Below are 20911 nucleotides of genomic sequence, written 5' to 3'. Positions count from 1 at the left end.
AACAAGGAAATAATGATATTTGCAGCAACATGGATAGAACTAGAGATGATCATACTAGGTGAAGTAAGTCAGACAGAGAAAGACAAATATCATATGATATCACTTATATGCAGAATCTAAAAAAAAAAAAAAAAGAAACAGAGGGAGGTTCAAGAGGGAGGGAACATATATATATCTATGGCTGATTCATGCTGATGTATGGCAGGAACCAACACAATATTGTAAGGCAATTACCCTCCAATTAAAAATAAATTAATTTTTTAAATGAACTTATTTACAAAACAGAAATAAACAGACATAAAAAGCAAACTTTGGTTACCAAAGGGGAAAGGGAAGGGAGGGATAGATTTGGACTTTGGTATTAACAGATATACATTACTACATATAAAACAGGGACTTATCCGCAGGGACTTCCCTGATCCAGTGGCTAAGACTCCGTGCTCCCACTGCAGGGGGCCCAGGTTCAATCCCTGGTCAGGGAACTAGATCCAACATGCCACAACTAAAAAGGTGCCACGTGCTTCAATGAAGATGGAAGATCCCACTTGCCACAACTAAGACCCAGCACAGCCAAATAAATAAATAAATACTTTTTAAAAATAAAAAGTAAAAATAAAATAGATAAACAGCAAATAGCACAGGGAATTATATTCAATATCTTGTAATAACCTATAATGGAAAAGAATCTGAAAAAGAATATATATATAATTTATAAAAAACTGAATCACATTGCTATACACCTGAGACATTGTAAATCAATAATACGTCAATTAAATTTTTTCTTAAAAAACCAAGGAATGAAAGGGCATTCCAGACAGCAGGAAAACAACACATTTGATTTCAACAGAGTTCTGAACAGGGAGTGGGAGGGGTAAGGGGTGAGGGGAGAGGAGGCAGAGTGACCCTGCGAATGCGGTTTTAGGGCCTGGGAGGCTCCTCTAGCTTCACTCCACTTCCCTAGCCACGTGAGGCAGACAGGCCTCTGGCTGCGTTACTGGACCCAGTACAGAACAAACCATTTCCCTCCCCCGCCCCCTTAGCAGAGATGGCAACCATGTAAGCTCTATTAATGACATATGCTTTGACTGGCCTCTTGCAGACAGAAGCACTGTGAGTCATGCTGCGGGCACGTGCTCTGTCGTCTGACCTCAGGATGGGGCAGCAGGTGCCACAGAGCCACAGCACGGAGACAAGACTTGGTCATCGCTGTCCTGCACCTTGCACAGACCCTGGCACAGAAGGTGGCACTGTGTTGAAGGAAACGATCTCTGGGTCCAGGAAGGTTGGCATTCAGGGAGAGTGGGTCCATTTCAAATCATGCTTGAAAGCCTCCCCGCACCTCCACAGGGTGCTGGGCCTGGGAGTAGAAATTGAGAAAGCTCTCGGTGACAAGAGCATTGCAACTTGAGAGCTTGCTCAAAGCACTTCTCCATGCCTTGGTTTCCTTCTCTGTAAATGGAGGAAATGATCATACTCCTTCTCTCAGCCACAGGGGGTTGCTGCAAGAAACAAAAGTGCTTTCCTTCGCAATTAGTTGAGCCACTCTACGAACGTTCTCTGTGCCTGAAGGGCCCTTGTTGGCTCTGGAATGGCTGTTCATTTCCTTTAGCTCCTAAGGGAATGTACAAATGTGTGAACTTATAAGTGTTACTCTTTTGAAAGTATTTTAAATTTCATCTTAAAAGAGAAAGAAGGGACTTCTCTGATTGTCCAGTGGCTAAGATTCTGCGCTCCCAATGCAGGGCCCCTGGGTTCAATTCCTGGTCAGGGAGCTAGATCCCACGTGCTGCAACTAAGACTCAGTACAGCCAGATAAATAAATATTAAGAGAGAGAGAAAGTAAAAATGAAGTATCTTAAGACTATGTAGTGGTGGGATTTTGTGCCTTCTGACTTACAGGAGCCATCTATAGGCATTATGCCAGGGAGAAGGTGGCACCCAGAGTGGCCCTTAAAGCTAACTAGAATGCCAGGAGCTAGGACTCAGACTTCCCACTTCCCAACCCCCATGCCCACCCCCATGAGAAACTCAGTTTGTCCATCTCCAGCCAAGCACCCAGCCAGTTATAGATTGGGCCCTACTCTAGCCCAGGGCACTTAGCTCTGCCCGTGGCACTACTAGGGTACTCTGGGCAACCAGCAGGACTGATGCTGCCCTTTCCTTCAGTCGCCAAGCTCAGGATGAGGAGAGAAGAGGGTGAGACAATGTATTCCTTCTTGGGTAATCCTGCTACCAGCCCTTAAGGCCTTCCAGACAATTGCCTACTTCAAATCTCAGGCCAATTGCCTACTTCAAATTTCAGGCCACAGTGATAGAGATGGAGTACGGGGACAAAGTAGGTGATTAAATAGATAATCCCACTAGGCAATTGTAAGTAAAGAAATATGGGAGACCCCTGTAAGTTAATGGGTACTCAAGAAAGCAGGTTTGCTTAACCACAAAACCACACAGGCTTGTTTAGTAGTGAAACCATTCAACAGAAGCACAAGACATGCTCCAAAACAAAAAAACAATGGTTAATGATTCCTAGGACATGCCCTCTGCACACATAAGCAAAATTTGGTCCATAATTTGTGGACCCAGCTTGACCTAGCAGAAAACTCCCCTGCTCAACCTGGAGAAGGAGCTGATGATAGAAGCACGATGTCAAAGACCAAGAAGTTCTTCTCCACTTTCTCATTTTTCTTTTGATTATAAAACTGTAGCCCAGTAAGTTCTGGGTGAAGCATCCCTTGCCTGCCTGCTTGTAAGTCTCACGAGCCTCCTATTCTAATGAATCATTTCTCTCTATCTTCTCTGTGCTGAGACATAAAAAATTATGGTACCAGAAGTCTTCGGAGCCCCCAGACAACACCAAATGGTTGCAACCAGAGCAGTCCTCGTGGCTGATGGGTTGGCCCTGGAAGTGTGGCTCAGTAGGAAAGAAGTGAAAAGGAAATGGGGAAAGCTGTGCTGAGCTCAGTGGGGTCCCTGCCACTCTTATCCTGGGGCTTAGGCCCCTGGAGCTTTCTGCTTCTCACTGCCTTCGTGACTCCTAACCCTCCCCTCTCTCCCATAGGCACAATCGGGGAACCAGGGCTCAGTGAGTTCTGAAAAGAGAGCCATCTATCAGTCAGGCAAGAACACACCCATGCACCAGACACAGAACCCGTGCACAGAGCTTGCATGTGTGTGTATGTATGTGTGTGCTCAGCTGTGTCTGACTCTGCAGCCCCATGGACGGTAGCCCTCCAGGCTCCTCTGCCCATGGAATTTTCCAGGCAACAATACTGGAGTGGGTTGCCTTTTCTCCTCCAGGGGATCTTTCCCACCCAGGAATTGAACCCACATCTCTGGAGTCTCCTGCATTGGCAGGCAGATTCTTTACCACTAGTGCCACCTGGGAAGCCCACAGCTTGCAGATCCACCATAAATAAGCATCATCAGCTGATGCCAAGGATGAGGCAGGAGGCAGAAGACCTGGTTGCCAGAGCTGATTCCCACTTCCATTAACTCAGGGCCCTTTGGCAAGTTACTTAACCCAAGTCTCAGCTCTCTTATCTGCAAAATGGGTTGTCACGAGGGATAATGCAGGTTTGATCTGAGATTCCCTTGAGGTAATGAACATAAGCATTTGTAAGATGTGGAGCATAATACAGATATCTCATAAGTTACACACTCACCAGCTTGATTTCCATCTAGGACTTCCCATCCATTGCCACAGCTCCCTAAAGCGCATAGACTTCTTGCCAAGAGCTTTGAAGACCGCCTCATAGCCCATGGTACCGAGTGCCAGAGCCACACACATTTCCACACAGCATACTGTATAAATATAGGTTTTATTAATAATGAGTGAAATCCCACAAATACAATGGGCATCTCTGTGTGACGGGGAGAATCCATTGCAGGGTAAGGAAGGTAGAGAGGTATGTGCACAGGAAGAAGGGGTGACAAGTGCCCTAAGGGAAGAGGGAATCAGCAGTAGAATGAGCCTGGACCCCAGCCATCCCAGGAAAGTCAGACATGTTCTAGGTGCATCTGTCACTCTGGTGCTCCGGCCATGCTGCTCTATCCAGGGCCCACCTTGGCTGATAGGAAGCAGGTAGCAGGACAGGGACAGGAGTTTGAATGAGCAGCAAGTGGCCGTGGAAGGGGTGGAGGAGTGACATTGCCAGCTTGACACACAAAAGAAGAGCCGAGGGGTGGCAGTGACCATGTCCAACTTATGCTCGTGCTTTGTGCTTGTGTGGGGTCCTGACGCCAGGGAGCTGGTGCCCTGTGCCACCCCAGGCTTGGGAAGGAGGGAAGACGGGGGGGTAGACACCTGCAGCTTCTGGAGACAGCCTGGGCAGCATCAGCCTCATCCTTAGAGTCAAAGTGGGAGCCCCAGGAAGAGGTTGGCATTGCCCTCCCCACAGCACCTGCCACCACCATGCCACCATCACCCTTCCTCTGAGCCACCAGGGGGGACAGCAAGTGTGTGTAGGGTTGAGACTGCCTCTTTGTGTAGTGTATATGTGCCTGTAACTCAGGAGAGGGGAGGGACCACTGTGGGACCACATGAAGAGCAAGAAAGGAGGCTTGGGTCTTTGCCCACTCACCACCACCGCCTCCACCCCACCCTCACCCCCACCCCAGAATAAAGTGCATTCTCCACTTCCAGCAACAGATGGGAAAGAAACAGAGACGTTATTACAGGGGAGCCACAGGCCCAGCCCCGACCAGAGGGGTCCGGGGGACAGCCCAAGGCGCCAGGCCTCTCCAACCCGTAGGATTGGGAGGGATGGTCCAGACAGATCCAGACACCTGTCCCAACAGATTGTCCAGACCAGCCAGGGTCTAGGGGTGGAGAGAGGTGAGGAGAAGGAAGAAGAGACTTCCAGAGCCTGTCCCTGCCGCATTCCAACAGGACATCCAGGGGACCTCACTGGGACCCAGCCCTAGAAGCCCAACCTTATAACAGCCAGTTTACAAACACTTGTGTGGTGGGACCCAAAAGGGGGCCACTTTAGTCAATTTTAAGAGGGGGCCTGGAGAGCCAGGGGCTCCCAGGCAGACAACAGAGGAGGGTGTGGGGGCGGGGCAGGAAGGAGGGTGGCAGCCTGCTAGTGGTCTTCGCATGCAGGTGTTGGAGAGAGGAAGAAGGAAGCTACAGACTGCATCAACTTGGAAAGACTCCTGGTCATGGCAGAGAGGCCTGGCACCCCCACCCCTAGGGCCAAGGCTGGGAGCGCAGTCTGCCAGCCAGCCTGCAAAGGAGCTGAGAGAGGGGAGGGCCCGAGTCTACAAGGTTAAAACAGTCCCGAAGGGCTGGGGCCCAGGCCAGAGCAGAGCTCTATCTCTCAGACTTGATTCGGTAGCGGAGCACAAGGTACGCCAGCAGCCGCAGGAACAGGAAGAAGATGCCCAAGGCCAGGAAGTCCATGTAGAGCTTGCCATCTTCGACGTCCATGGCTCGGAGAATGTTCTCTGGCTTCTGGAAAGGGCAGTGTTCCGTCAGGCAGCTCAGGTCTTCTCGCCCCATGCCATATATGCTCAGTAACACACCCTCGAAGCCATACCTAGGCAATCATAGGCATCAGAGCAGGATGCAGAGCACAGGGCCCCTGCCACCTGGGCAAACTGCCAGAGGCCAGGTGCAGTCTCTCACTCCTGCAAGGAGGAGCAGGGCGGATGGCAAGGGAGGGGCACTGACCTGACATAGGAGAGGTACGAGCTCCATTGCAGGTAACTGGGGATGGTTTTGAAGCTGACGAAAAAGCCGGAGAACAAGAGGACGGGGATAGCAGTGACAGGACCCAAAAAGGTGGCCACCTGTAGGGGAGGGAGGGGACTGGGCCATCACAGGGGTGACCAGGACAGGCTCAGGACCGAGGCTGGGGGGGGGTGCCCAGGCTTCCCAGAGATCCATCCCATTCCTTAGGCCAGCCCCTGCTTCCTCCCACCGACTCCGACCCCTCTCTTGGGGGTCCCCACATGCCAGCCGCTCACCTGTAGGGAGCTGGAGGCACCTCCAATCAGCATCCCCAAAGACTGGGCCACCAAGGCCATGGAGGCACCCAAGGCTAAGAAGAGCAGGAAGCGGCTGGTCTCAGCCGGCTGGCTTGTCATCCAGTACACGATACTGCAGTACACAGCTGGGCATATCACCTGGGGAGCAGGCACGGGGCTGGGCAGTGGCCAAGACCCTCCACTCCACCCAGGCAGGAGCCTTTAGGACAGCGATTGCTAGAGTGTCCACGCCTGGTCCTCTGTACTCCTGCTCATGCTGTCACATGAACCTGGCATGGGTCCCCTTCCCTGGCTCTAAGAACCTCATGCATCTTCCATCAGGCCCACTCAGACCCATGCAGGCCTGGTGACTTCTTTGAAGATCCATCCCATCTGGACCAGTGTGTTCTTTATATTGTTAATTCCTTCACATATGAGAGCCTTTTGTCCCGCTGTACGTGCTAAGTCACTTCAGTTGTGTCCAACTCTTTGCAACCCTATGGACCATAGCCCACCAGGCTCCCCTGTCCATGGGATTCTCCAGGCAAGAATATCGGAGTGGGTTGCCATACCCTCCTTCAGGAGCTCTTCCCAACCCAGGGACTGAACCTGTGTCTCTCACGTCTCCTGCATTGGCAAGCGGGTTCTTTACCACTAGCGCCACCTTGGGAGCCCTTTGTCCCCATCAGTTCCCGGGCAACAGGGACCAAGACTATCAAGTGCAGGAGTGAGGGCTGTTCCCTGTAGGAGGCCCTCAACCAAGAGGCAACCAGAAACCAAGCCCCAGCTTGTATTCTTCTCACCCTGGCACAATGGGGAAGGAACACCTCTTCTAATTTGCTCAAAGGGTGACCCTGGTGCTTGGAAGAGGGTGGTGGTGGCCATAACAATCAAACCCAGCTAACATTATTGGGTACTTCAGTATGTGCCAAGCACTATTCTAAGTACTTTGCCTGTATTAACTCATTTCATTCTCATAAACAATCCCAAGGTAGATATTATCATCATTCTATGTTACAAATGGAGACAGTGAAGCCAAGAGAGATTAGGTGACTTGCCCAGTGTCTCGCAGCTAACAAGGAGAGCAAGGCTCCAGAGCCCATGCTGCTCTCTGTTGCCTTGAGTAAGAGTTATCTGTAGGGCTGTTATTTTCATCATGTGTTGTTTGCCCTCTCTTATTCCCACTGGAACATGAATTCCATTCGGTCAAGACTACTTCCGTCATTATCGTTGCTGCATCCCCAGTGCCTGACAAAGAGCCTGGTGAATGGTTGGTACTCACCACCTCTTGCTAAGCGAGTAGAAGTGAAGGAAAGGATGGCATGTAACAAGGTTGAGACAGGGGCAGAAAGCAAGGATGGAAGGAGCAAGATAGGAGGGAGGCAGCAGGGAGGTAGGAGGAAGAAGCTCACTTGGAAGGGCACATCAGCCATGGTCTTGGCCAGGAAATACATTTTGAGGCTGTACCAGTAGTTGAGATGCTCCCTCAGGAAGACTGCCATCTCTAAGGGGACTGAAGACACAGGCTGATGAGGCATAGCACCCTGACCCTACCCCATACTCCCCACGCCCACCCATGCCCAGGGCATCTCAGCTCACAGGTGAGCACAGTTGGCATCATGGCGGCAAACATGAGGAAAAGAATGGAGAAGAAGAGGCAGCCGGTGTTGTTTAAGACCTTGTTGGCATCGTTGCCAGTTTGCAGGTAGAGGAGACCAATGAGCACGCCAATCACCACATGGGATATGAGCCGCAGGTGGGTCAGGACCTGTGTGAGGGGCGATCATGAGGAGAGAGGATGGACCACAGGCTAGGGATGGGTGAATCACACTTGCATAGGAATGTGGGTGGGCCCTCATGGGCAGAGACCCACGGGAGCACTGGGGGGCTGCTGGGAGGGCGACCCTTCACCATCTCCACTGCTGGGATCCTACACCACACAAGACCAGGCCAACACCAGCCTCCCCCTCCTCCAACTTGATGTCTCACCATGTCCCTGAGGATGGACAAGAAGTTCCTTTTGAAGAGGATGCAGAACTGCGTGAGAGTGCTGGTGGCAAAGGTGTGGCTTTCGATGGCATCCACTTCCTGGGGAGAGGAAACTGGATCAGCTGAGAGGCTGCCCCACCCACCCACCACGCAGCCAGCTCAGTCGGTGGGAAAACCCCTGAGCCTGTCCCCAGGGACAAGGGTCCTCCAGAATTCTCCACCATTGAGCTGGGTACCTGGAAGCTGGCCTTAGAGGTGTGAATCAGAGTGAGATTCAGAGAGACACAAACAGGGAGTAAACAGAAGTGGGGAGGGAGGAGACAGAAGGGGAGTCAAGGACACCTGTGGTGGCTACAAATAGATCAGTTGTTTATTCTTAAACTTTATTTTATTTGACTGAGCTGCATGGCTTGCGGGATCTTAGTTCCCTGACCAGGGATCCCACATCCTAGGCAGTGAAAGCAGAGTCCTAACCACTGAACTGCCGGGGAATTCCCAGTCATTCTGGGGAAATTTTAATCCAGTGAATACATTTATCCTAAGGGCATAATACCTTTATGCAACCAGTTTCACAATACTATTTTTAACAGTGGTAATGATGACAACAGCAACAATAACCCTCCTGGGCCCCTGGGGTCACAGTATCTCATTTAAGGAAAAGAGCCAGCTAGAGCAGGAAGACCTTTGTGTGACTAATCTAATTAGTCCTCCCAATAAGCCTGTGAAATAAGTATCATCACCCCCAAGTTAAAGATGACAGTAAACCACACTGGCCACAAGGCCAGAGACAGATTCAACCTCGCTTACCAGGTGGCACTATAGTTGTTTGGTAAGAATTTGTTGAACAAATAAATGAACGAGAAAGCCGAAGCTCAGAGAGGTTAAGTAATGTGCCCAAGGTCACACAGCTAATAGTAGGTCTATTCCAAGTCCTGGGTTCTTCCTAGTACCCAGTGGTTGGCATGCCTCTGGGGCACAGCCTCTCTGGCTGGGCCATGTCCACGGTCCTGTCTCCCCTCCCCAACTCTGCATCCTGCTCCCTCCACCCCTACTCACCAGAGGGCAAGGGGGACAGAGGGTGGGCACCTCATTCTTCTCAGGGCCACTGTTCTTCTCTGCCATGGCACAGAGCCCATTCTGCACAGCCCTGAACAGCAGGGGGTTCAGGTCTCCATACTCGCCAGAGGCCACCTCGATGACTGGGGGACACAGAGGGGGTGCACTCAGCTAAGGTATCTCCTTGCTTCCCAAGGGCAAGCCAGCCCTTCCTTGAGTGTGTGTGGAAGGCAGGTGACAGTGAGATCTCTGCCCCCAAGAGGTCCAAGTACATGATCTGGACCCCTGGGTTTGGCCCGCCACCATATCCCAGCCAGGACCACCAGGCCTCTACTCACTGAAGTCAGCCGGGTTGTGGTAGGTGGGGCAGTGCAAACCGAGCCCCTTCAGATAGGGGATCAGGTTGGTGACCATGCCCTTGAAGATGCACTGACCCTGGCTCAGGATGTAGAGCTGAGGTGGAAAAAGAAGGGCAAGGAAAATAGCACAAGTGGGTCAGGCAGGTCCCACCACACCCTGACCGACCCCCGGCCCTCTCCCCATCGCTGGTCAGTCACCTTTGAGTCCCAGAGACCCTCACCTTGTCAAACATCTCAAAGAGCCTAGCACTGGGCTGGTGGATGGTGCAGATGATGGTTCGGCCCCCCTGGGCCAGGGACTTCATGAGGGACGCCACTTGGAAAGAGGAAGCACTGTCCAGGCCACTGTCCAGAGAGAGGCCACCAGGGGGCAGGGTGAGGTGTGTATGGCCAAGGCAGTGTCTGGATGGGTCAGCTGCTATGAGGGCGAGGGAGATGGCAGGAAGGGGGTCACTCTGGCCACCCCTATATCCCATCCACATTGTATGATTCAGGTGTTTAGAGGTACCAAGAAGCCCAGACTACAGTTAGGTGCAACAAGCAATTATTAAGCACTCGTTGAATGCCAGCCACTGGGATTACAAGGGCAAATAAATAAGACATAGACTCTGGTTGGAAGGGAGAGAGAGAGAAATGCACAATCATTTGAGACAATGTGGACCATGCTGTAGAAACAGGGGGTGAAAAGTAGGGGAGAATTCACCTCCGCTGTACAAAGGTTTGGGAGAGGAGTCAGAGGAGGTTCCTGAGTGAGTCTGGCAGAAGAAAGAGCTAAGTCAAGTGAGGGGGCAAGGACAGGTGCAGTGGTGAAGGGCATTCCAGGCAGAAGACACAGCATGTGCAAGGCTCAAAGGCATGGAACACATGGCTTGACGAAGAGAATAATAAGCGATTCAATCTTATTAGAGCATAAAATACAAGACAGTGTGAAGCAAGATGTGAGGCCAGAGAAGTAGGTTCAGCCCCAGACCTTGTAAGTCCTCTGCCTTTATTTTGAGGGCAGATGTGAATCGTTGCATGTTTTTAAGCAGAGGAGTAAGTATTGCCAGACTTGTCTTTTAGAAAGTTCACTCGGGTTGCAGTTTGGGGGAAGGATGGGCTGGGAGAGACTGGAGACAAGGAGAGAGGAGTCTGTTGCAGAAATGCAGGCAAGAGTTGATGATGTCCTGAATTGAAGCACTGGCACTAAGAATGGGGGTGGGGTGAATCTGAGAGATGGAGAAAGAAGGTAGACTCGGCAGGACTCTGTGATTGATTGGCTGTGGGGGAGAGAAGGAGGGGGTGGCATCAGCCACGGAGGACATGGGGATTTCTGCGAGGGTGAAGGATAGGGCTGCTAGGCAACAGGCTTGGCAGGGGTGGAGCCCTTCTCTGGCCCCAGGAGGCTGCAAACACATGCTCTGATCTCCAGCAGTGGAGCAGATGCAGCCTCCAGTTCTGGCTCTGGGCTGAGAGGAGGGGGCAGCCCAGTAGGAGAGGAGGGGAGAAATACCTGGTGGGCTCATCAAAGAACATGACAGGTGGGTTGTTGACCAGCTCCAGGGCAATGGCCAGGCGCTTCTTCTGCCCGCCGGAGAGCAGGGCTGTTCTCGTGTGGGAGCAGGACAGCAGGCCGAGCGCCGTCAGGATCTCTGTCACCTGGCCCAGCCCCCGATCCAGCCCAGGTCAGCTTCAGAATCTCTGCTTCCCCCCAGCACGACCCCAATGTATTTATTTATTCAAAATATTTTTTAATTGTTTTATTTTTTTGGCCACCCAGCACGGCATGTGGGATTTTAGTTCCCTGACCAGGGATGGAACCTGGGACCCCTCCAAGGGATGTGTGGAGTCTTAACCACTTGGCCACCAGGCAAGCCCCACCACCCCAATTTAAATAAGCATCTCCCTTAAATCCAGCATCCCAGCCTTGGCCTCCCCTCTCCTCCCACCCAAATCCCTCGATCTGGCACCCCAGATCTCAGGGCCTGGAAAGGGCAGCCACCTTGTTTCCCCTCCCCCCAACCCCACCCTGACTCACCAGCTCCTTCTTCACCTCCTGCTTCTCATTCAGTTTCAGGTTAGCAGAGACCTGAAGCCCAGAGAGAGGGCGGATCAGATATGTGTAGGGGCAGCAGGGCCTTGACCCCTTGGCCAATGGAAAGGGTGGGGACGGCAGGCTCCTGGGGGACTGGGAGGAGGCAGGGGCTGCCCAGCTCTCACCATCATGGCTTCCAGCACCGTGAGGTGCGGCAGTAGGATGTCTTCCTGCATGATGTAACAGGACATCTTGCGGAAGGTCCTCAGTTCCCGCGGCTTCCCGTTGACCAGGATCTGCCCCTTCATTCCAGAACCCCTGCAGGAACGCCGTCAGTTAGGGATGGAGGTCAGGGAACCTCTACCGTGCTCCCATCTCTTCCTGGGCCCTGCCCCCACTCTACCCCAGCCTTGCCCTTACCTGTATCCTGCCAAGAGGTTCATGAGCGTGGACTTGCCAGACCCTGAGGGGCCCATGATGCCAATCATCTCCCGGCAGCAGAATTTACCTGATAGGCACTTAAGGAGGGTCTTATAGCCTGCAATGTGGGAGGGAGGGAGGAACTTTTGATCAGCGCGTCAATGAACAGAGACACCTCAAACTCTTAGGAGCCATGGCTATCAGTGAACTAGGCAGTCTCTACTCACCGCGACTTGGTTAGGATGGCAGAGTGACCCTCAGAGCCCCAATGATGACCTGTACCCTCTCATTCTGTACCCCAAGAAGCAACCACCACTAACGTCAACGTACCCAGAGTGACAGGGCTCTTCTGAAAGCCGTGGGAAAACCCCCACATCTGATGGATGGGTATGGAGAGGGGACCCAACAGAAGACCCTACTTCTCTTCTACAAACCCAGCGGTCACTCTCTTACCGGCTCCAGGAAGGCTTTTCCAATTTCCAGGCTGAGCTAGCTAACTGTCCTCTATTCCCACAGCACTTCTCATATGCCAGCATGTTTGTTACTTGAGGTGCCTGCCCCTCAGCCCCCTCCCCCAGCCTCTTAGTCAGTGAGCTCCTTGGGGACAGGGTCTGTGTGTGACTCATCTTTGTAACCTTAGCAGATTGGCTGGCATGTACTAGATGCTCAATAAGTGTTTGTTCTGAATGTGTGTTCTCAGAGCCTTGGCCTCCTTCTAAAAGTCTTTCATCAGTGTGCTCTGTCTCCCCACCAGGCTTATCTCTGCAGCCCCTAATGTGGCCCAGTAAAATCTCACCTTTCACTCACTGGGAGGCAGCATATGCATTAAGAGTACACATTTGGAGTCAGTTGGATCTGTATTCAAATTCTGACTCCACACTCACCAGCTAGCTGTGTGACCTGCGGTAAGTTGCTTAACCTCTCTGAGCTCCAGGTGCCTCATTTGTAAGGTGCCTCCTTGTAAGATAGATAGTATCTGTCTCATTGGGTTGCTATGAAGGTTCAATGAGATAATATATGTAAAGTAGGGCTTCCCTAGTGGCTTAGTGGTAAAGAATCCTCCAGTGCAGGAGAAATGGGTTCGATGCCTGTACTGGGAGGATCCCACATGCCACGGAACAACTAAGCCTGTGCACCACAACTACTGAGCCTGTGTGCCACAGTTACTGAAGCTGCACGCCCTGGAGCTTGTGCTCTGCAACAGGAGAGGCTTCCGCAATGAGAGGCCCTCGCACGGCAACTGGAGAGCGGCCCCTGCTCACCACAGCTAGAGAAAAGCCCGCACAGCAACCAAGACCCAGTGCAGCCATAAATAAATAAAGAAATATATATATATATGTAGGTATGTAAAGTCTATGACACAGTGCTTGGTACATAGAGCGCATTAAACGCAAGTGACATTTTAATGTTAATTCCATGTGACAATGCTTATTGATATACACTACATTCCAAACTCTGTATCAGACACTCAATCAAAAAAAAAAAAAAGAAAGAAAGAAAAAAGAGGGAGACACAGTTCCTGCACTCAAGACAGTGATAGTCTAGGTAAAAGAGATGGACAAGAAAACATCTATGGGGACTTCCCTGGTGATCCTGTGGCCAAGATTCCGCACTCCCAATACAGGGGGCCCAGTTTCAATCCCTGGTCAGGGAACTAGATCCCCCATGTCCCAACCAAGAGTTTGCATGCCACAACTAAAGATCCCACATGCCACAATGGAGACTGCAGATAGTACGTGTGGCAACTGAGACCCAGTACAGTCACAAAAATAACAAGTAATTTTTTAAAAAAGAAATCATCTATAGATCTGAAGAAAGATAAAGTAAGGGTTATTATAGAAGCATAAGTCTTGTGCAATCAGAATTTAGAAAATAGAACTGATGAGGGCAGAGGGGCAAGGGGAAAATCAGGAATGGCTTCATGGAAGAGGTGGCATTTGAGCTTAAGTGTTGAAGAATGAGCAGCATTTCAAAATGGAAAAGGAAGGCACAGGCTCTCCAGGCTTTGGGAGGAAAATGCTGCTATGTAACAACATATATGTAATACAATCCAGGGAGCAGAGGGCAGAGATTCCACAGAGTCAACTGGTGAGACAAGGAGGTGGAGAGGAGAGATGAAGTCAAGGAGGCTGGCCTTGCCTGCCCTGCTTACAGGCCTGCCTCAGTGAGGTTGAAACACCAATCCCTACCAGCCAACACTCACTACCACTCTCTTCCATCCCCTATGGAGCCCAATTCCCTTCATTTTACCTCCTTAGCAGAGGCAGTGAAGGGATGTGATCTTTCACCCTCTCTCTACAGCACCCAGCTATCCTTCTGAACACATTCCATCAGACAGGGGATCCTCTGGTGCCCACTGTGGGATCCTGATCATACTAACTGCCTGGATCGTGCTTTCTGGTTTACAAAGCTCATTGCCTCAGTCACTGCTATTGCAACACGGATGAGGCAGCTAGGGCCCAGAGACATCCAGTGACACCCAAGGTCACACAGCAAGTTCTTTACTTGGAGAAGGGACGTCATGAATTCCAACCCTCTGTTTCAGTCATTGTCACCATCAATCAGAGAGACGTGTGGCTGTGCACACGAGCTCCTCACAAGAAGTGATTTCTTTTGCAGGGGAAAAAATTGGCAATGATAAACCTTTCCCTAATTTAATCACCACTAAGCATTTGATTGAACTCTGATGTCGAATTCAAATATTATCTTAATGCTTGCCTTTCACAAAGCATTTTCATGGCTAACGTCTCAGCTGAGCTGCACAAGCTCATGCAGTGAGTATTCTTGTCATCCCTGTTTATCGGTGAGGAAAGTGACAGCAAAAGAGGGGTGGCAGTCTGCCCAAGGTCACGCAGCTTAAGTGGCTAAGAACCCATGTCTTGGGACTCCTGCTGGACCCCCGCTGCTCCACCTGGGAAGAGCCTGCCTCCCAGGCTTTCAGGATGGAGACCCACCAGAGTTCTAGTTCTGCCTCCGTCAGTAACTTTCTTTGCAATTTTATGAAGTCACTTACTCTTTCAGGGCCTCCATTTCCTCATCTGTAATATAAGGATAGAAGTATCTCCTCCCAAGGACAAAAAAAAGTTATTATGACTATTACGTGAGATAGTAATAATTAACAGAAAAGTGTTTTGAATATCAAGAAATGTCATATATAATTAGGAGAGGCAGGTGACAAATTCTGACCTGGGAAAGTCAGAATCCCCCTTTCTCCATGCCCCTTATTCTTTTTCCTCTTGAAATGAGTGAATGTGCCTGCATGCTCGGTCATGTCCAACTCTTTGTGACCCCATGGACTGTGGCCCACCAGGCTCCTCTGTCCATGGGGATTCTCTAGGCAAGAATACTAGAGTGGGTTGCCATTTCCTTCTCCAGGGGATCTTTCCGACTCAGGGATCAAACCCGTGTCTCCTGTGTCTCCTGCATCGAGAGGCAGACTCTTTACCACTGCCTCTAATTGCTCTCTGTCCTCCAAAGAAAGGGACAGGGATTCACATGAGAAAAGCAGGCAGAGAGAGGAGTACAGAGGGCAGAGAGAGGGACAAGGGATGCAAAAGATGGCAGAATGGCCAGTAGAACAGAATGGGGCTGGCAAGGGCAAAGGAGGTCAGGACCTGGTCGGGGTGCCCATCTGTGGCTAGTGAGTTGAGTTAAAGCCACCAGAGAGTTGGCCCATCTAGACACTTCTTTTGCGTTTTCATTTCTCCTAAAACTGAAAGTGTTAGTTGCTCAGTCATGTCCAACTCTTTGGGGTCCCATGGACTGTACCACTCACATTCCTCTGTCCATGGAATTCTCCAGTCCAGAATACTGAAGTAGGTAGCCGTTCCCTTCTCCAGGGGATCTTCCCAACCCAGGGATCGAACCCCGGTCTCCCGCATAGCAGGCAGATTCTTTACTGTCTGAGCCACCAGGGAAGTCCTAAAAGCTGAGGGTTAAGGAAATAACAGGTACCTCCTGATTGTGCCCTAAACTGGCTTCAGGACCAAGGGCACTAAGCAGAGAGCCCAGATATCTCATATTCTAGTGACTCAGACCCTGTGATCTTTTGGTCGATCATGGGAGTGAGGGTAGGGAGTATGGAGAGAATACAGGCTCAGCTCTGCCCTGAAGCACCCCAAACATTTCTTAAACCTCAGAGAAGAATGTCCCAGCTCCACCCCTGATCCACACCCAGGCTCTGGGGAAACCCCAGCTTCTCTATTCCCAGCTCAACCTGCCCAGGGAAGGGGGAAGGGGTGAGGAGCAAAGGAGGGGAGATGGTGAGGATTCAGAGAATTTGAAGCCTCAGGCTATCCCATTACCCACTTGTCCTAAAGAGAGAAGCAGTGAAGATGGGAATGCTTAACAGGGAAGATAAGAGAGAGAAAAGAGCACTGCAAGGAGAGCTGGGGAACCTGGCTTCTGGTCCTCACACTGCCACTTACTAGCTGTGTGACATCGGTCGAGTTACTCCACTTCTTTGGGCCTCAGTTTTCATATTAGCAACATAGAAAGGGCTTCCCAGGTGGCTCAGAATCCACCTGCAAAGCAGGAGACCCAGGTTCTATTCTTGAGTCGGGCAACAAATCTGGAGAAAGAAATTGCAACCCAGTCCAATTTGCCTGGGAAATACCATGGACAGAGGAACCTGGACGGCTACAGTCCATGAGGTCTCAGAAGAGTCGAACAAGACTTAGCAACTAAACAACAAGATGTCACCTATCCTACCAACCCTTCACCCTCCCTGCTTTGGAGAACTTTGGCAAGAATGAAGTAAGAAGACAGGAATGAGAACATCTTTTAAAATTAGCAGTGCTCCACAGGGCCAAGGATTTTTGCTAACCACTGAGGACAACCGCTGCCATACAGCCCAGACTTTCTTATATCCACCCTAGAAGGTAGGAGCTCTACCTGAAACAAAGAAGAACAACTCCTCAAGGACCAGAAGCAATAGCATCAACTTAGAAGAGGAAATAACCATTGAACCTAGTGTCCCCTGGTGCTTACAGGTGTGAAGGGAGCTCGGACCCTGGCACCTCAGCTGTCCGCAGAGTAAGTGAGAGGCTGAGATTTTAGTGGACTGGCTCCTGCAGGATTTGTAGAACAGGGGACAAACCCAGGCCTCCTGTTCCAGAAGAGGCAAATCGTGGGGGCCCGCAGTTCCCCACCAGACTGCTCCCTTACCCCGTTTGCGCCAGCAGGGCCCCTCCCTCACGGAATAGGACAGCTCCACGAACTCAATGTCCACCGCTGAGCGCTTGGGTAGGTGGGAGAAGCGCTGGGCTTCGGTGATGTGGTTCTCCACCTTCTTCAGGTGCGTGGTCAGCATAGGGGGCTCCGCCCCATCTTCCAGCGCCACGGCCATGGCCACAGCTCCAGGTCGTAGTCCACAGACCACGGCCTCCAGAGTCTTCTCTGCCATCACTCCAAGTCCGGCCTGAAGGGAGAGGTCCTGCTCAGTTTGGGGCAGACCTCCATCCCTGGCTCGGAGCTCCCTTGCTTTCTCGGGGGCCCTCGCCTCCCCGCCTCCTTCTCAGGGTAGATCGGCTACCAGAAGCTCCCACGTCCCACCTCCAGAGCATCTGCCCTCCACCGACCACCACTCTCAGCGCAGCTACGTTCAATCCCCACCTCTCCTCGGTCCCAAGCAGCCCCAGCCCCAGCCGGGCCCCTCGAAGCCCGCACCCGCTCCCTCCTCCCCGCGGAGGCTCTAATCTCCTTACCCTGCAGGCCAGCAGTCTCTGGGGACTGGATGGGGCGCGGCGGGGATGGGGGTGGGGGTGAGGACCGGGGGTGCAGCAGCCTCTGCCTGCTAGGAAATCAGGGTAGCAGGGTGACCGCAGGATGGACCAGGCAAAGGCGGAGGAAGAGGAGGCTCTGGGCCTCCCGCTGCGCCTCCCTCCCCATCTCTAGGCGAGGTGCCCTGGCCAGTCCCTCCTGCCGGCGGCCCTGGGTCCGCGCGCCTTGGACTCTCGCCTCGAATGGGCTTACCACCCGGACTCAAAGCCCACACTGCCAACTAAACGCCGCATTGGGGGTCATTCCCCTCCCATCTTCCGCAAGCCTGGTCACCTTGAGCCGCCCTGGGCTGGTGCAGAGCTGAGATGATGAGCGCTGCCACGGGCTGAGGATGGAGACTCTAGGTCCTCCTTACCTGCCTCTGGCTGCGGCACTGGGCCGGGTGTCCCGGCTCCCGAACCCGGCGGCCGGGCCGGGGCGGGGCCGGGGCGGGGCAGGCGACAGGGGAGGGCTCGAGCCTCAGGTCAGAAAAGAGATGACAAGTCTGCGGAGGGGCGACTGGGGCGTGCCCCTACCCTTCTCGGCCGTGCACACGCGGTTCCCTAAGCCCGATCTTTGGTGCCTTGTCCCTTCAGAACCCGCCGGCTCTCGGCCGAACCTTTATGCGCTCTTGCCCAAGCTGCTGCCAGCCGGTCCTGCGGTTCTTAAAGGGCCCACGCAGCCCCGCAGCCCGCGGGAAGCGAGGATGGCGAAGGGGAGAGAAGCGCCGGCTACGCGGGGTGCGGGAGAGAGTGCAAGTGTGGACCCAGGACTGGAGATTGGTGGCAAAAGGCCGACTCCGACGCGGTGAAGAGAGCTGAAGTCGCTCAGTGGAGACAGGTCCCTGAATTTCAGACTGTACAATGGTTGTGGGGGAGGGGTTGGAGGGTGCAGATTCCATCACTCTCAAGGGATTGTGGAGCTGCCAGGCTGTCTGCACCACCACCCCACCCCCCATCAGTTTCCCTCAGTTCTGGCGCTGGAGCTCAGCATCCCCTAGGAATTCCCAAGCAAGAGTCTTGGGACATCCTCTCCATCTCCCCTTTCCCTCTCTGAGGACCAGGAGACCAGTCAAAAAGGGACAGAACTGCTTTTGGAGAATTCAGAGGCAGCTCCAAGGTTAAACCGGTACCCCCCAGCCTGCTCCAGCTGATTGCCATTTAGTCACTAAATCATCCAGTCTTTGCAACCCGGTGGACTGCAGCCAGTCAGGCTCCTCTGTCCATGGGACACCCTCACCCCCACCCCAAGCAAGAATCCTGGAGTGGGTTGCCATTTCCTTCTCCATCTCCGACTGTAGAAATCTCGGTTCTCCCAGGCAAATTCGGGCCTTTAAGACAGACAACGCCTGATGCTGGAGGTACGTGTGTGCCAGGGCATAGAGCAGAACACTGTGTTTGGCATCTTCTCACACACGTGTGCATTCTCACCCTCACCCTACAAGCCTTTAAGACCCCAGAGCACCCAGGGGCTTCCCCCTGCCCTGTGCCTTTCTCAGGCATCTCCTCCTGGCCCCAGCCTGCCCCAGCCCCAGGCTTCAAGGGGTAAGTAGGCTAGCCAGCTGAGACACGTGACCTGACCTTTTAAGTTCCCACCTGTCACGTAGCAAAGATGGATGGCTGGGGAGGCTGTTGTCACTGCTGAGGCTTTTCCTTACCGCAGCAGAGGTTACTAGCAGTCAAACCTCTGCTCCGCAGGTCGCACCCCCGTCCCCCAGCCTCTCTGCAGCCTGGCGTCTGGCGGCCTCTGCAGGACATCTCCAGGCCCTGCCCTGTGACTTAGAGTGCCGGAGTCCAGCTCCGGAAGCCAGGGATTCAACCTGAAGAGACGAACGGTGTCAGCGAGTAATGAGACAGCCTCTCAGTTTTCTTAGACTGCCTATTTATTTCAAGTTTAAGATTTTCTTTTATACTTTTACAAAAGCATTAGGTCAGAGGTTTGACATTTTCAGTTCCCCCTCATCCAGATTTATTATGTCCATAAATTATTGTTGCTCTTCAGAGTTCCTGCTTCAGTGATTCTCTCAGAATCCCCCTTCTCTCATCTATTATCTACCTCCTCTAATGTGTCCTATAGTTAACTTGTGATTACATTGTAACTCATGCTACATTCCTCAGTTTACTACTTATCTTCCTAAGTCTTGTTTGCCCCTAACTTCCTGAGCTCACTATCTCTTAAAAAGGCTTCTAGCTATAGTGTCTCTAAAAATTCCTAACTTCTATAAGCTATAGTAAAATATGCTAACTTTACAACATTCCTTAAATCTTTAATTTCTAACTGTTTTAATTATTTCTAAGCCCTAAATTCAGTAAACTCCTTTGCCATAAGCATTCTCTTCACAAATAGGCTTCAGATAGCAATCCTTCCCATGGCCTCAAGCTACAGCCTATGTGCTCATCCTGGAACACTCTTTTGTAAAAGTCCATGAACAAATGTCAATGATTAACTTTATGAATTATTTTCTGCGCACAGCTGCAGAAGGCTTTGTGCCTTCTCCTGCTCCTCTCAAGAACAATAAGCACCTTAACATTCCTTTTCAGTCAACCCAGCCGAGGAGAGGAAACAACAAGTTAGAATTAGAAGGCCTAACTCCATCCCAGGTCCATGCCTGCGGAATGAGGGGAGGGGTCTGGGGCCGTGCCTCCATTTGGTCAGTAATGCCTAACGTGGCTCCCGACATTAGAGTTGCAAACAGATTTCAGGTCCAGTCCTCTCTACCTTCCTCTGATCCCATGCCCCACATCACCGCTGTTCCTCAGGACCCTCTATTCTCCAAGGTAACCTTCAGTCCTCCCCATAGTTGCATTATCTCATTTAAATCTCACAGTATCCCTACAAGCAGGTGTTACAACAACTCTTTACAGATAAAGAAGCTGAGGCATAAGTTTCTGAGGTTTCTGAGGTTAAGCCATGTGCCAAGAAGACTTATCTAATCGGCAGCAGAAAAGGGCTTTAACCCTAAAGCCCTCACTTCTACCCACTCTGCTGTGAAGCCCCTGGAAACTCTGTTCCAGGACTGTCTCCCTCCACTCTCTGGACAGGCTGTTCATAACCTTCACAGCTTAAGGACATTCTCCTCCGTTCCATGGCATATAACCTGACAATTTTCAGGAAAATTTCCTCCCCTTCTTAGGAATGTTATGTCCCCATTCCTCAGGTCAGACATCCCTGTCCTCAGAGATCAACATTCCTAAGTCTTCTACCAGCTTTCTACCCTGTGTGATTCACATCCCCAGCCCCAGAGCAGTGGTCCCCAGTTTTGGTTGAGACTAGGCATCACTTGGGGATTTTCAAAAGATGCTTAGATAACATTCTAAAGCAGTTCATGCTGATCCCTAAGGTT

General features: G+C 51.7%; 1 protein-coding gene across 3 annotated transcripts; it reads right to left on the bottom strand.

Moving 5' to 3' along the window:
• Nucleotides 1–3799: 3799 nt before the first annotated feature.
• Nucleotides 3800–17221, bottom strand: ABCG4 (ATP binding cassette subfamily G member 4). Of its 3 annotated transcripts, none has more exons than XM_040258145.1 (14): nucleotides 16975–17221; nucleotides 11809–11926; nucleotides 11574–11706; nucleotides 11392–11442; nucleotides 10867–11012; nucleotides 9596–9719; nucleotides 9354–9468; nucleotides 9016–9158; nucleotides 7960–8058; nucleotides 7570–7738; nucleotides 7383–7483; nucleotides 5971–6129; nucleotides 5675–5793; nucleotides 3800–5540 (listed from the first exon to the last, which is right to left on the bottom strand). In XM_040258145.1, the coding sequence occupies exons 1-14, from the start codon at nucleotides 17210–17212 to the stop codon at nucleotides 5315–5317; spliced, it is 1941 nt and encodes a 646-aa protein (XP_040114079.1). In that variant the 5' UTR covers nucleotides 17213–17221; the 3' UTR covers nucleotides 3800–5314. The 3 variants fall into 3 exon arrangements, with proteins under 3 accessions (XP_040114079.1, XP_040114080.1, XP_040114082.1); XM_040258146.1 differs by having other exon boundaries at nucleotides 3800–5455; nucleotides 16975–17212; XM_040258148.1 differs by lacking the exon at nucleotides 16975–17221 and adding an exon at nucleotides 12697–12848.
• Nucleotides 17222–20911: the final 3690 nt, after the last annotated feature.

Source organism: Oryx dammah, unplaced genomic scaffold, assembly GCF_014754425.2.
Source record: "Oryx dammah isolate SB20612 unplaced genomic scaffold, SCBI_Odam_1.1 HiC_scaffold_17, whole genome shotgun sequence".
NCBI lineage: Eukaryota > Metazoa > Chordata > Mammalia > Artiodactyla > Bovidae > Oryx > Oryx dammah.
The sequence above is the reverse complement of the archived record's forward strand: the minus strand, read 5'-3'. Positions and strand labels throughout refer to the sequence as shown.

Excerpts from the sequence above, each read along its gene's own strand:
- ABCG4 (XM_040258145.1), bottom strand. The coding sequence starts at position 17,212 with ATGGCAGAGAAGACTCTGGAGGCCGTGGTCTGTGGACTACGACCTGGA. Across the intron at positions 9,159-9,353 it reads CCACAACCCGGCTGACTTCA|TCATCGAGGTGGCCTCTGGC; the intron begins GTGAGTAGAGGC and ends TGTGTCCCCCAG. Across the intron at positions 7,739-7,959 it reads TGTCCATCCTCAGGGACATG|GTCCTGACCCACCTGCGGCT; the intron begins GTGAGACATCAA and ends CCCCTCACACAG.